This window comes from Rhinolophus hipposideros (genome assembly GCF_964194185.1).
Source record: "Rhinolophus hipposideros genome assembly, chromosome: 25".
NCBI classification, from domain to species: Eukaryota; Metazoa; Chordata; class Mammalia; order Chiroptera; family Rhinolophidae; genus Rhinolophus; species Rhinolophus hipposideros.
The window spans coordinates 8,024,624-8,040,897 of record NC_138071.1 but is presented as its reverse complement, the minus strand read 5'-3'; the positions used below and the strand labels follow the sequence as shown (position 1 = coordinate 8,040,897).

General features: G+C 38.0%; 1 protein-coding gene across 2 annotated transcripts in view; it reads left to right on the top strand.

The window, feature by feature from the left end:
- Positions 1–10,690, top strand: part of FAM3C (FAM3 metabolism regulating signaling molecule C) — a 46,848-nt gene extending 36,158 nt beyond the window's left edge. For both annotated transcript variants that reach the window (XM_081038548.1, XM_081038547.1), the window contains exons 9-10: positions 8,243–8,369; positions 8,980–10,690. In XM_081038548.1, coding sequence (XP_080894674.1) covers positions 8,243–8,369; positions 8,980–9,069 — 217 coding nt within the window. In that variant the 3' untranslated portion in view covers positions 9,070–10,690. The remainder of the gene's footprint in view (positions 1–8,242; positions 8,370–8,979) is intronic.
- The last annotated feature ends 5,584 nt before the right edge of the window (positions 10,691–16,274 follow it).

Here is a 16,274-nt window from a genome sequence, read left to right as displayed (position 1 = left end):
CTCATATAATTAAATATTTGTTCATAACAATTGCTCATGTCTGCCTGGTATAGTTTTTAAACATACCATGATTTAAAATCTGTTTAATAAAATACCTACTGCTCTTAGGCTCTTTTCAATTTTCATACTTGGCAAAAATATACTATTTTAATATTTTTTGAACTATCTATTTCCTTAAACTACATTTTTTAAAAATAGGTTGTTGAATTAAAGGATGTACACATTTTTAAAAAAGGATTTTTTAAAGTGTGTACCAATTTTACATGTCTCTCAGAAGTTTCATGACTCTCAGAACAATCATGACATGATTGTTGTTAGCTTTTTAAGTTTCCAATCCTAAAAGTTTTGGAGAGGAATCTTGTTTTAACATACCTTCTTGTTATTGGTGAGATTGGTTTCTTTAACAAGTGTTTTGGCTTTTATAAATTGTCTTTTGACCATTCAAGTTGATTCTTATTTATATGTAAGAGTCCTTTTCATGTTAAAAATATTAACCATTTCTCATGTTAAAATGTATAATTTGGCACATCTTCCATTGATTTCACTGTTGTCATGTATTTGTAAAAACCCACTTATAAGTTTCCAGTGACTTATAATGACTGTTCTTATGTCAATTTGACTATGTTTTTGAAAGTTCTGTCCTATTTATTCCTGCTCCAATAAGACACAATTTCAATTTTTAAATAACTTTTATAAAAATAAGCATGCTTAATAACTTTCTGGTGGGGCAGACTCCTCTTTAGTAGTCTTCTTTCTCAAAAGAAAAATATCTTTCCTGTGATGCTTGTTTCAGACAACTTTTATCAAGAATAAAAAGCATTTCTTACAGATTTTACTTGAAAAGACTTTAAATTACAAGATTTACACAGGAATATGGCATGTCTTTCTATTTATTGACTTTTTTATACATGTATTTAATGTGTAACTTCATTACCTGTGGATTTGCACTAAGAAAGCAATGCCACTTTCTGAATGTTTCTAAGCTGAAACAGTTTCACTGACATTGTGTATTTTATCAGGTTCAGCCACAGATGTGTTAAACCCATAGTTCCAAGGTGAAATAGAACTGGCGTATTCTACCATTGCCACATAGCTTCTGTGTTTCCCCCAAAATAAGACCTAACCGGAAATAAACACTAGCATGATTTTTCAGGATGCCCCTAATACAAAATAAGCCCCTAATGCTTCTTTTGGAGCAAAAATTAATATAGGACCCGGTCTTATTTTTGGGAATATATGATAGGGCTTATTTTATATTATGAACATCCTGAAAAATCATGCTAGGGCTTATTTCCCAGTTAGGTCTTATTTTCAGGGAAACAATGGTAGATAGAACTAAACAGAGTATAATTAGGCTTCCTAATCAGAAAACGAGTAACTTGCTATTTGCTTTCGCTGAGAGAATAGGTTATTACGTATATCGTTTGAGGTGTTATAAAAAGTAGCCCTACTTTTCTGAACAGACACACATGACCTCTGTTTTCCACCAGGTTATTTCATTATTACACCTGATGAGCATCAGACCTGTTCCCCTTCTGCTAATAATAAATTGCAGGCATGCCTATGAACTAAGGCCAGGATGATGTTTTCTTTTTAGCGGCTCTTTACTGGTCTTCATCTCATGCCCAAAAGAGCCTCAGAACAGGGTTCAACCTCCAAGGCAAAAGGAGAAATGTAAACGTCGATGTGTTTAAACTTGGTCAGCTTCTGTGTGTTTCAATGAATTCAGCTTGTATGCATTTTCAATTTGGGGCACATGAATTTACATTTCGAGTGTTTCCCTCTTTTAAACAGTGGTGAAGTAAATTACAAACATCATGTCCTTTATACGGAAATGGAAAAACACTGCGTATGACGGGCCATCTACCTCTGTTAAATATGACAAGATATCACCACACAGCTTGGCAGATAGCTGAACCTTTGAAGCCACTCATCAGCTGTGCCATACCCATTCTTACATGGGAATGAAAAGCTCTGCTGTGTTACGGCTTTTCCTTATATAAGGCTACTGGATTTTACCTCCTAACAATTGGTTTGTTCTCCCGCTTCTACCCAAGAGAGCAGTGAGGACAAAATGGATGTGCCTGTTCTCGGCAAGATAAGGAGTTGCTATGCTTGTTATGCCAGCAGTACTCGGCGCTCTGCCTTCTTCCTCTCTGGTCTTCCTTAGTCACTTCCATGCGTACTGAGCTTCTGGGCTATCCTGAACTTCAGCAGAAAAGCTGGGACTGGTTTCCATCTCAGCATTTACCAAAGTGTATTCAGTGGAACTCCAGTCCTTTAAAGCTATAATAATGGTCAAATAATTATTGGGGATGACACCTTGTGTTTTGTACCTTTTTAGGGGTTTACAATAAAAGGCTCTGAAGTTCTGCCCTGAAGAAACCTCTTTACCTTTGTTTAGGCCAGCGTTAATCTTGATTTTGTAAAAACAAAATAGAAAAACAACCTATATCCAAGAAAACTCACATTTTAAGGGGTGCAAGTCTCTAATGATGCCTACTTTCCACCTCAACCTTTTATAAAATAAGTTGTTTTTTGTTTGTTTAATAAAGATTATAATAGTTTGCATGAGCAAGTTAAATTGTGCTGTCATATGTCTCCTTTTGGAGAGAATAGTCTATGACATGTTAGCTTCATGCCTAAGTGAAGCTTTTAAATATAGATGTCTTGAAGTAAGAGATCTTCAGGGTCACTTGAAATAATAGTATCACAACCCTGGGCCAGATTCCCTTGGAACTTTTCTGTAAATAACTCCACTGCTCACCTCTAAGGGCGCCAGTTATCCTTGTTATTCCTCTATGTGAAGCAAAACATTAAACGATCCTTCAGTAAATGTTATGTTCTCAGGGTGATCTCCCTCTAACTTCACCCCACAGTCCTTTTCTTGGATAAATGGAACAACAGAACAATAAATATGGTCCCCAAATCATTGGCTTCAGTATTTGCAGCTTAAAGCCTTTTTTTTTAGTTTTCTCCAGGCTCAATACACATCGCTCTTTTAACTATGTATCATGTGAAGTTTCTGGTTTTACCCTCCTGGCTGTATTTCTTGGACGTCCTCTAGTTCATTATTGTCTCTCTTAAATCGAGTGCCCCAAATCGAACACAGTGTTCCAGATGTGGTCTGGCCAGTCCAGGGCACAATAGCGATGCTAGCTTACCATGCTGTAGAGATTACATTTCTTTGAATATTCATTCAGACTTGTATTAGTTTTCTTTTAAACAGTCCCATCACATTTTTGGCTCCTGAGTTTTTGGTCAAGTTAAATTCTCAAATCTTTTCATCTGATCTCAGACATTGGTGTTTTAAGCACTGCCAAGTCAGGTCTTCTCCCTAGTCAGAACTTGATTAGATTTCATCTAAACAAAGGACTTGATATTCGTGGATCCTTGTTAAATTTAATTTTGCTGATTTTGGCCCACTTGGCCTTGATTCTGACATTTGTCCTATGAGGTTTCTGTGATCCAGGCTTTGTATTCTCTCCAAAGTCGTTCTTATGTTTAAATCTAAGTCATTGATAAAGATGTTTACCGAGGGTAAGTATGCCACCCTGTTAGAAAGGCCTCCTGCAGGGGATTTGTCTATTAATCAACTGCAGAAACTACTTTTCAGACAGCTGCCAATGGCCCCTAACAGGCATACCGTCCAGCTGCTTTGTCATTATTTTACTCATAGAGACTATTTTCTGCAACTATCAGATGCTCACTTGAAATTCATGAACTATGCTAGTTCCAGTACCCTGATCTGCCCGAAACCTGTTCCGAAGCCGAAATCGCTGAAATGACGGTAACCTGAATTTATTCATTCCTCCCTCCTTCCCACTACCACCTCTCTTTCTTTCCTTCTTTGTTTTCATGCTCACAGCATCTCCTTGTAATAATCCCTTCAAGAAGGTTGCTAGGAATTGGAATTGGTTTTATTGGACCCTGATTTCTAAAATATTCCTTGCCTTTTTTGAAAACTGGAATGTTTAGCTATTAATATCTTAGCATCTCCATTTTCCATGATGCTTCTAAAATAACTGTCACTACATTGAAGGTTATATTAACAAGTTCCTTTAGAATTCAGGTGTGTGATGTGTGTGGTACTAGTGGTTTAAATGTACTTTCAAGCATTTATATGGACATTCTTGAATGCCATTCCCTTTTCATGTTGATCAAAGAATGTTTGCCTTCCTGGAAAAGACAATCGTGCTTTGATCTGGATATTATGTTTCTCGTGAAACAGTGGTTCTCTTCATTATTCACACTTAGTAGCAAAAGCTCTTTTCTGCGGCCTTTTATTAGAGTTTTATGAGTCTCGTCTCATTCTAAGCACTACAGACCTTCCTGATAGTACTAGTAAAAGTTTTGTCATGGGTAGTAGGATTTGCCTTGTATTTTTGTACACTTCCTTTTTGAAGTTTCAGCCCATCACAGAACATTCCTATAGCAGCACTAATTTAGAAATTGTCTCCCTTTTTTCCTGAGATTATTAGCAAATTACATAGTGGACATTGTTAGGGTTTTTGTTTTTTAAGGAGTCATATTATCTCATAAGAGTTTCTAATCTGAACTTTGTATAATATGTGTGCTCCCTTTAAAGTCTAGGCTACATGGTCCCCTTTGCCTAGAGTTTCTTATTCTGCAAACTCCTAAGGTAACATGGTGATTTTCTTCCAATGTTCTTGACACTTGTACTTGTCAACTGGTCCCTTCTTGTTAGTCAGAATTGAAGCCAGAATATCAGTTCTTCTTGCTTTGTGTACTTTTAGAGAAAGGGAGCCCTGGCTGGGTTTGATGGTGTGACTGAAGGACGATCCAGTGTTCTTCCTTTCCCATCAAAGATGGAAGCAGATCCCAAGACACCCCACCTTCAGTTCCCTCTTCCTCTATTTCTACTCTAGTTGTCTCTGTGCAGCTTTGGAGTCTGTTCTAGGAAAACTTGATTCCTATCTCTGTCTACCTTCTGGTTTGTCACAGGATAATTTTCTATTCATTTAAAAAAGATCTTAACTAAAGTAATTTATTCCATAGAAATTTTTAACAATTCAGCTAATTATGACCATTAGTAAAGATTAAAATATATGTAGCACACTCATGGTGTTCCTATATGTAATAAAACAGCTTATCTCTAAGTTTCATGCTTTATATAACTACATTAGTTACTGTGGCTATTAAAAAATGGGGCATTTTGACATCTACTGTATATTTGACATCTAATGCTTAAACTATTGGCTGTATTGTATGGTTTTAAACTTGTTTTTGAATTATGAAATCATCTTTTGCTTAGTTAAATAGAAAATATCAAAAAAGACTAATAAAATCCTCTAAATTCTACATAGGCAGATCAGAAAACTTTAGAAGCCATCAAGAGAATTATCTTGTTCTAAAAGTACATTTAGATACAGATGGGGACAGGGGTGCCCACAACCACCCCCAGGTGTGGTGACCTGCTAGAAGGATTTACAGGACCCAGCATATAGACCTGCTCACATACAGCTGCCATTTGTTGCAGCAAAAGAACAAAAGTGCATGAGGCAAAGTCAGGTTTCCAAGAGACCTCTCCCAGGTGGTCACAGAGCACATGCTTAATTTCTCCAGCAATAAATGGTGACAACACTGAAATTCTGTCTCCTAGGGAAGCTTATTAGAGACTTAGTACACAGGGTTTTTATCAGGAGCTGGTCACGTAGGCACCCCCAACCTGACACATCCCCAAGTTGCAGACTGCTAGAAAGAAAATAGGTATTTATCGTAAACTGCATTGTTTGTACAGTTGAGGCACAGCGAGCCCTTCCAGTGAGTTCTGGGAATGGTGAGAGCCCTCCCCAAATCCCAGTCTCCCGAGGCTGGTCAAGGACCAGTGTTGTTATTCGGCCTTGCTAAGGATAGCCACTCAGGCCTGCTCTGTGAACCCTTTCCTGCGCAGGATCCAAGGGTGTTCTCATGGGAAAGTAAGGAGAGAAAGGAATGGAATCCAAACATGAAGCTAAATTTTCAAGTTGCTTCTAGCTGTCTGGCTAAATTGGTTTAGTTTATTCACTCATATCAAAATGATCACTTCCGAAAATCAAAAGAAAAGATGTCAAAATGAGACTGCCTGTTAATATATTTCTTAATTGATGTAAAATTCTTAGATAAGAAAGAGTTTACATACTTTTTGCAGGGTGTCAGAGCTGCATTTGGATAGCCACCTACTTTGCAAGCAGTTGTTTGGATATAAAGCAATCCCTTCTGCATTTGTGAACTTAACATTCGGCTCTTTATGAGCAACCCTCAGTTCTGCAAGGTGCCAGTTTGTGATTGTTCTGAGATGTAAATGTGATCGAACCTCAGGACCGCCCTGTAGGACGTCCTTGCTAAGCTGCCCAGTGAACCTACTGACAGACCTCTGCATTTCGATGCTATTTATTCTTGTTATAGCTGCAAAACTCACCTGTTTAGCTGATGATGCAAATAAAGTGTTCTAAGAGAGTAGAACTGAATAAACTAATGAGTGGAATTTGACTGTTTTCCACGTCCACAAACGTCCAAGACATGCTGACACTGTTTGAAAACAAGAAAACGGGGTTCAGGCAATGCTTTCAGGGAGCACCTCTCTAAAACAACAGTTGCTTACCAAGTGAGCAAACAAATGAAAAGTGATAGCTGATTCATGTGAGGGTGGGCATGGGAAACGGCTGTAGACAAACTTCGGGGAGCAAGCCAGAAGCACTTAGTGGTACTTCTATGCGAAAGGCTCACATTCTTCAGGCAGCTGAGACGCCACTGGTTCTTTTGCACAGCCATTTCATTTATTTTTATTTGTACTTGTAATGCATCGCTTTATACAGGTTTGAGTCTGAAAGGCTAACTATTCCAGGACAACAGCTGATTTTCTTAACTGCTTCTAGTGAAACTCTCCCTGTCCCCCGCAGACAACAGCCCAGGGCTGGGGTTCAGCCAGTGCCACTTCCCCATCCCGTGGTTTGCACAAATTGTAATATGCATGTATCTAATGTTATGTGTAGTTCTTTCCTGCTTCATGAAAATTTTTAAAAAGTCCCATTTTTCTTTAAGTCAATTAAATGAGGACTATTGTACCTAGTATTTTTTTGGTTTTCATTAATATATTAAAGGAGCTAACTGATATTAGCATGGGCTGTTTCAGAGAACTCGGTGTGATAACCAAGTATCCTCCTCACGCATGCTTGCAGGTTAAGATACTCCAGCTAGTATTTGCAAAACAAAACAAAAACTTACCTTGCCTTCGATTTTAACAGGTCACCCTCTCTAGTTGATCATATTGCCGTGTTTTGGCTGATGTAAAGGACTCAAGTGCACAGCTGGCACTTAGTTACCTTTTTGTTTTGTTTTGTTTTTAGCTCTGCAGCTAGCTAGCATGAATCTACTGAATTTCTTCTCCCTTTTGAGGCAGGAGGGGAGATGGAGAACAACTCAGCATTAGGATCATAACCTACACAGAACTCATTAACAGCATCTTTTCATTTAGCTGTTTCCTTGGCAGTTGGCTATTGTCGCTGATTGTCCTCCTGCTGGGGGGTACTTAGCTGCTATCTGGGTAATATTTTCATGTTTATTAAAGAACCATTTGGCAGTTGTGAGGTACAATTTATCTTCCTAGTCTCAAAATTCATTTTATTTGAAATAAAACATAAGATTAGAAACATCTAGATTTCTAGTAGTGTTTACCTTAATTCAAATGCAATTTACAAAAGGTTTAGTGGAGATTCAAAGTGATTTTTAGTTTTACAAAGATATTGGTTGCTTAAGACCTTAGATTAGCTTGGATGGGTGTCTACTATCTGCGGTATCCCCTATTTATTTGACAGATGTAGATGAAAGTGAATTATTGGTGTGAAATAAAGACATCTAAGAGGTACTTTTTAATAGAATAAACTTAAAAATTAATTGCTAGATTTCATGTCTTTTGTCACTACCGAATTCAACTAGTAGGAATTAGTGGAGTGATCACATTGTGAGAGATAAGTATGTCAAATCACTGTACTGTACACCTGAAATTAATGTAACTGATACACTGCAAACCGACTATACTTAAATTTTAAAAAGTTCAAATAGTAGGACTGTTACTCTGAAAACATTTCTTTATTCTGTTTTTAATGTTCTCTTATTTAAGCTGACATTTTCTCATTTTGTCTCATGTTATATGTTAAATATCCCAGGGGAATCAGTATGACTTAGCTAACATAGAGTGTGCTATGTTTGTTTTATTATTTATTCTTTTTCTCACTTTAAGACTCAACGATGAGGCACGGCGGCTCATTGCTGAACTGGGGAGCACATCGATTACCAATCTCGCTTTTAGAGACAACTGGGTCTTCTGTGGTGGGAAAGGCATTAAGACAAAAAGCCCTTTTGAACAGGTGAGTGTCTTAGACTTTCATCATTCACGGATGAAAGCAAATGGTGAAATCGTATGGTCCATATTCCTATCCCAGTTATTTAAAACTTAGATAAAGCAGACATTAAATATGTTCATAAATATGTATAAGTTCTTGGTATCAGTTATTCAACGTGACATGGCAGTGTATTAATTTCAGTGTTTAAAAAGAGTCAAAATTCTGCATGGAATTTTTTTTTCCCCTACATGACAATACATGGGCATATGATTACATTTATCTTAAGCCTTTTAGGAAGCTTTGATTATTAAAGGTTTTGATTGAGCTTTTGATATTCTACTCAATGAACTTTGGAAATACTTTAGGACTTAGTAGAATGTAAATTTAACTTGTGGGCTGACAAATGACCCTTTAAAAAGCAGCTACATTGTTTTGTTCTTTCAGCTGTTATTTGAAGGCCTGCCACTCTATGCCAAGCCCCAGGGGCTGCTCATCTAATATCATGAACAATAATTTCTGTGAACCCATTGCTGGCATGAGTGTTAGTGAAATGAGTGCACTGAAGCACGTTATTGCAGATAAGCAGTCCACCCAAGTTTGTAAAAAACTGTATACTGTTATTGTGTTCCAACAGCACATAAAGAACAATAAGGACACAAACAAATATGAGGGCTGGCCTGAAGTTGTAGAAATGGAAGGCTGCATCCCCCAGAAGCAAGACTAAGGAGGAGAAATGGAAGGACCTGCACTTTCACTACTGATGGGGGAGCTACAGCTGAGACACTGTATAAATATTTTCAGAGCGTTCAGCCCTCGGTGTGCTCACGAGCACTCTCTTTGGATAGCAGGATTATTTATTGCTAACGTAAATAGATATCTCTGTAAATAGTTGTCATAATGAACAAATCACTGAACCACGTCTAAGCATATTTCTCTAATAGTGCAGTGTTTAGACTGCTATGGAAAGGACATCTTCTAATTCTAAAAGCATACTCATGGATAACTAAACAGATAGTGGAAAATGTAGATAGATACATTTAGATATAAATGTATACTGATAGATATACTGGTTGATGTGAAAATCTATCATGGAATAATGTGGATTTGAGGGAGGAGGCATTGTTTTCTTCTATATATATTGCCTTTTGATGATGTCTTTTAAATTAAAAAGGTATTTGGCTAGTTGTGTGTGTAATGTTACTTTACAATTTGACTCTCCTGGTAGACCTCTTCTCTTAGTCCTTCTCTTCCCTTCCCAACAAGCCAAGTAATACGAAAATTTGTATATGTGAAAAGCACAATATTCCTTTTTTAATGTATACAGTAAAAAGTAAATATATAAATGGAGATGACTTTCATGATTATAGCTTGCTGGAATTTTGTGTTAGCAATGTGAATGACTTGATCTTGTATAAGCTATTTAGAGTGAGGGTGGAGCTGGCAGCTCCACAGACCTGGGGAACCAGGCCAAGTCCCTTCCCCAACCAACCTAATTAGATCATCGAGGACGGTCGTGTCAGTATATTTAGAGCAATACTGGCATGTATTTTCCTTGTTTAATTGTTATCAGCATTGACAAAGTGGCTTGGAAAGAGGCATGCTTTACTACCACAATAATTTTGATTTGTAAACCAAGAAATTTTGTATTTACTTATTTAACTTCATACTAGCAGTTTTTGCCTGAAGCTATATGGTGACATATTTAGAAAATAATTGCTGAATGGACAGATACCATTTAAAAAATAATTTTATTTGATACAAAATGACTTTAGACCCAATTCTACATAAAAATATAAGAGATCTAACTTTTTTTGTTAACTTTAGATGTTCACTAAATGACTCGGGGGTTTTTTTGGTTTGTTTTTTTTTAATTTTTTGAGGCATTAAGTACTTATTATATAGGAAGTATCTTAAACTGGAACACAAATTTAATGATCAAACTACCATTCATAATAAAAGGCAGCACTGACACTTTGAATCTAAATTTTAGATGACTTGTATAGAAACCTAAGAGCAGTATTTTTTATTTTGCTGTAAACCAAGTTGGAAACTGTTCATCTATTTCTTAAATATTAATGAGATTTGGGGTCCTGTTTCTTCCCTCAAACTGAGTGTAATTCATGAATAAATGCACCATGCAAGTCTAAACAATTTTTTTAAACTTTTCAGATGATGGTGCCTATATGCTAAATCACATTCAGCATGTATATTTTGACATTTAAAATACTTCTCTCAATTCTGTAAATTAAAGAACAGGTGTTTTACAGTTCCAGGGATTGTGAAATAAATGTCGCATTTTTTTTTTTAAATAAGGAAAATAAATACTCTTGGTTTTGCGTTGTGAATTTTTTTTTATATTGTCTGACAGGGTCATATACCTACAGAACTTCACATTCAGGTTTGTCAAGCATTTATTGTACTGCTTCACATGCAAAATTGCATTTCGGTGGTTCAACACACTAATATCCTCAGGATAGATACATCTTAACGTGAATAGAATTTAAGTAGCAGGTCATCCCTTTCAAGATAAAGACTGTAAAATGATAGCTTTGTAAAGGTGTCTCAAATGTCAAAAGAAGGGATAAAGATTAGTTATGAAACTGCTTTGGGGTAGTTTGCTCTTGTGTCAGTTCTGTCTTGTAGAGATTGTACCAACTTAATCTTGGAAGCAATAATTTTACTACATTTCCTTGTTAGACGTCTTTTAAAAATCAGCATTATAAATGAAACAATGCTTATTTAATGTTAAGAATTTTATTTATTAAAATTGGAAATTTGGCGGTGACTCTTTGGTATTTGAAATCGTGTTGAAGGACTTATGGATGCATAGTTTTTATTTGTAATCATAGATGCTTTCCCATGGCAAGTGTATTATGCTTGTTAGAAACTAAACAAAGACAGTAGGAAAAATAAGTGATATTTGAGAACTGGAAGAAAAATTGAACCAGAGTCTTTATGCTGACTTTAATTTGATTAGAGTAAAATCTGTCCTTGTTCTTCCCATATTTTATTGTGTTTGTTTGGAAATGAATGAGCTAATATTTCATAATTATTAAAAGCACAATGAAGCACAATGCATTTAGCCTGTATCGCACTGGATACTTTAACAGTTTATACAAATTATAAATAATTTGACCTCCGCAAAAAAAGGTGATAGTTTGATTCAGTTTGGTTAACAGCTCCCCATTTTTAAATGAAAGAATGGGAAATATGCTGTGTTTAATTAGCAAAGCAGTTAAAAGTGTAATGCATTCAGAATACTTTTAGAAATATGAAAAGGAAAAATTGCTCGTGTTGATCAGGGAAAAGACTTGCCACTTAAACTCTTGGATTAAGCCATGGACACCTATAAGCACAAACTAAGTGTTGTAGAATAAAGTACCAGATTTTACCTTTTCTAAAGCTTTCCTCAGAAGAATTGTTTTGCTGTCTTTTCCCAGGATGACTTTTCTGTCATATACTTGGGTTTTCATTGTCACATGTCAATGACTTAATCTCCTTTTCCCTCAAAGCATCCTCAGTTTAACTAGACTTGTCCTCTCCAATTGCTTGTCCCCCATCTACTTTCTTGAGATTCCACTCAACTTAAGGGTTAGATAGAGTGGAAAGCAGACAAGCTTGGCTGGGGAATATCAGTCAGTTGCTAGGCAGCTGGAAGAGAGCAGCAAAGGATGAAGGCAGCATGGTGAAAGGCCATCCGAGAACCTAAGAGACGGTCCATCCACCAGACCCTTCCTCCAAACCACTGAGGGGCAGACTACTGGAGGGCAGCGATATTAAGGAAACACTTTCCACACCACGATGTCTCTTCTAGGAGTGCTCAGAAAGCTAAAGGGACTGGCCAGCCCTGTCGTTAGAGACAGAAGAGAGGTTTCTTGTGGGCAGTCCCATGGGCAGTTTATCAGCCAACTTCACACAGGGAAGACAGTCCTCCCGAGCACAGCTAGTTCACGGGCACAGCTTCCTGCCATCACTAACCTCACTGTTCAGCTCTGCAGACATTGTGCCTACTGCTGGAGTGCAGTGACTACTGAAAGAACAAGTGGAGACTCAACTGGTAAAAGATATTCCCCACTTTTAGGGAAAATTGATTTATGAAACTGCAAACTCCTAAGGTTCCATGTAATCTGCCCATATTTGCGTCCCTTGATAACCAGAGGGAAAAGGGACCTAAAATCTTAAAGAGAATTCTGTAATGAGACAGTGTAGCGTACTGGTTAAGGGGATAGACATGCCTGACTGTCTCTCTGTTCCACTGTCAGCTACATGAGGACCTTGAAAAAGTCTGTCATCACCTGTAAAATAGGGACAATTCTGTGTGTTTGTGGTAACCCAAGTGCCTGGAACAAACTACTCATGAAATGTAACTGGTAGTATTTCCATTTTTGTTGACTATGTCTCTTGCAGGCTCATAATATTTTAGCCCAAGGAAAAAATTAAGTCAGCTTCTTGAGCTTTCCAATCCCATCATACCAAGTACAGTGGTACCTCGGTTTTCGAACGTAATCCGTGAGTTCTGAAACGTTCAAAAACAGCCGAGAGCTAGGCCTCAGGATCTTGCACGCAGTGGAAACCATGGGACATGTTCGACTTCCGAGGAGTGTTCAAAAACCGAAGCGTTTACTTCTGGGTTTATGACATTCATAAACCAAAATGTTCGTCAATGGAGACCTCAGTTCGAAAACTGAGGTACCACTGTACTATGGTCGGAAATGTGTGCATCCCCCCAAAAAATTCATGTTGAAACCTCATCCCCAATGTGGTGGTATTAGGAGTTGGGGCCTTTGGGAGCTGATTAGGTCATGAGGGTAGAGCCCTCCTGAATGGGATTAGTGCCTTCATAAAAGACACCCCAGAGAGCTCCCTGCCCATTCTGCCATGTGAGGACACAGCGAGAAGATGGCCCTCTTTCAACCAGGGAGCAGGCCCTTGCCAGGCACCAAATCTGCTGACACCTTGATCTTGGACTGCCTGGTTTCTAGAACTGTGAGAAATAAATTTCTGTTGTTTATAAGCCACTCAGTCTATGGTGTTTTGTTACAGCAGCCCGAGCGGACTTGGACAACAAGCCTAAAGGGAACCATAAAATGACTAGAGCAGTCAGGTTATAGGAGAGGAGGCAGCTGTTCACCTGAGGTTCTCCTTGACCTCATTCATATGCAGAATTCTAGCTTTTGTGCATCTCCTGGCAGCTAGATTGCAAATGATCATATAGCTTGCCTGCTGGCTGGCACACCTGCAGGGGAAAGTCCTGGCCTTAGCCAGAGGCAGCCAGTGTTGTCTGATTCTCTCCTTTGGCCACAGCCAGCTGAGGAGACTCACAGGGGAGCTGTCTGCTGAAGCCGCAGTCTGGAAGAGCACAGAACAACAGACTTTGATGCTTGCTCCTCATAACCTCTTAACTATCCACCCAGCTGCTGCTCAGGGCAAGATGGGACAGCCATCCGGTCAGAGGAGATGCTGGGACTCAGCTGGCGTGCCCTCGCACACCAGCATCTGCTTCTTGCTCAGAGGCCTGGGAAGGTTCTTAGCCATCTGCAAGGTAGCGCGGGCGCAAGACGAATCTTGAATAAGAGTTCTGAAAGTTTTGCTTTCTGGGATCAACACTTTTTTTAAAAAAGATTTTTATTAAAATATAGCTAACATACAATATTATATTAGTTCCAGGTGTACACCATAGTTATTCAACCTTTATATACCTAAAGAGTGATCGCCATAAGTCCAGCAACCATCTGACACTGTACCACGCTATCACAATATTATTGATTATATTCCCTATGCTGTACATTACATCCCCATGACTTATTTGTTTTATACCTTGAAATTTGAACCTCTTACTCCCCTTCAACTTCCCCTGCCCTTTTTAAATTTTTCAATTGCTGTTGACATTCAATATTATATTAATTTCAGGTGTACAGCATAGTGGTTAGACATTTATATAAAAAGTGATCCTTCTGACTAGTACTCAACTGACATCATTGACTATATTCACTATGCTTTACTTCTTAATGCCTTCACCTTTTTCACCCTGCCCCCCCAAGACCCATCTATCACCCAAATAAATCTAGTACCAATATGATACCATATGTAGTTATTACAATATTATTGATTATATTCCTTATGCTGTACCCTACATCCCCATAAATACTTTGTAACAACCAATTTGTACTTCTTAATCCCTTCCCCCTTTTTCACCCATTCCCAACATCCCTCCCATCTGACAACCAACAAAATGAGAGTGTTTCTGTTTATTCATTTTGTTCTTTAGATTCCACATATAAGTGAAATCACATTGCATCTGTCTTTCACTGTCTGACACTCCACTCAGCACAATGCCCTCCAGGTCCATCCATGCCACCTCAGATGGCAAGAACCCATTTCCTTCCAAGGCCAAGCAATATTCCATTGTATATATGCACCACCTCCTCTTTATCCATTCATCCATTGACAGACACCCAGGCTGCCTTCACATCTTGGCCATTGTAAATAATGCTGCAGTGAACATAGGGGTGCATATATTCCCTCAAAGTAGCGCTTTGGGTTTCTTCAGATAAATACCCAGAAGTGGGATTACTGGGTCCTTCTTTGTCTCTTGTTACAGCCTTTGTTTTAAAGTCTATTTTGTCTGGTGTAACGATTGCACCCCAGCTTTTTGTTTATTTGTTTCTATTTTCATGAAATATCTTTATCCCATTTCTTTACTTTCAGGCAGCATATGTAAGGGTCTTGTTTCCTTATCCAGTCAGCCACCCTATCTTTTGATTGGAGCATTTAATTCATTTACATTTAAAGTAATTTGTTGATAGATATGTAGTTATTACCGTTTTATTCATTTTTTTGGTTTTGTTTGCTTTTTGTTTTGTCTTAAGGAAGTCCTTGCAATACTGGTTTGGTGGTGAGGAACTTCTTTAGCTTTTTCTTGTCTGAGAAGCTCTTTATCTGTCCTTCGATTATAATTGAGAGCTTTGCTTGGTTTTAAGGTCCTTCCTTTTCAGCACTTTGCATATTTCCTGCCAATCCCTTCTGGCCTGCAAAGTTTCTGTTGCAATATTAGCTGGCAGTCTTATGGGAGCTGCCTTGTAGGTATATAACTGCTTTTCTCTTACTGATTTTTAAGAATCCCTCTTTGTTTTTTAACCTTTGACATTTTAATTACGATGTGTCTTGGTGTGGGCCTCTTTGGGTTCATCTTGTTTGGGATTCTCTGTGCTTCCTTGACTTGTATGTCTATTTCCTTTGCCAGATTAGGGAAGTTTTCAGTCATTGTTTCTTCAAATATATTTTCAATTCTTTGCTCTCTATTTTTCTCCTTCAGGTAACCCTATAATTAAAATGTTTGTATGCTTGATGTTGTCCCAGCGGCCCCTTAAAGTCTCCTCATTTTTTTTAGATTCTTTTTTGTTTTTGCTGTTCTGATTGGGTGTTTTCTGCTACCTTAAATCACTGACTCGTTCCTCTGCTTCATCTAATCTATTGTTGATTCCCTCTAATATATTCTTCAATTATTGTATTCTTTATTTCTGACTGGTTCTTTTTTATGTTTCCCATCTCTTTGTTGAAGTTCTCCCTGTGATCACTGGGCATCCTTATAACCAGTGTTTCGAGCTCTGCATTTGGTAGATTGCTAGTCTCAATTTTGTTTAGTTGTTTTTTCTTGTTTGTTTGTTTGTTTTTCCTAGAGCTTCATTCTGTTTTATTGGGGAAATATCTCTTTATCTCCCCATTTTGGCTGCCTCCCTGTGTTTATTTCAATGTAGGGCTGCTATGTTTCCTGTTCTTAGTAGAATGGCATTATCTAGTAGGTGTCCTGTGGGGCCCAGTGGTGCAGTTTCCCTGGTCACCAGAGCTGGGTACTCCAGGTGTGTCCCTTGCGTGGGTTGTGTGTGCCCTCCTGTTATAGTTGAGCCTTGGTTGCTTCTCACATGTCAA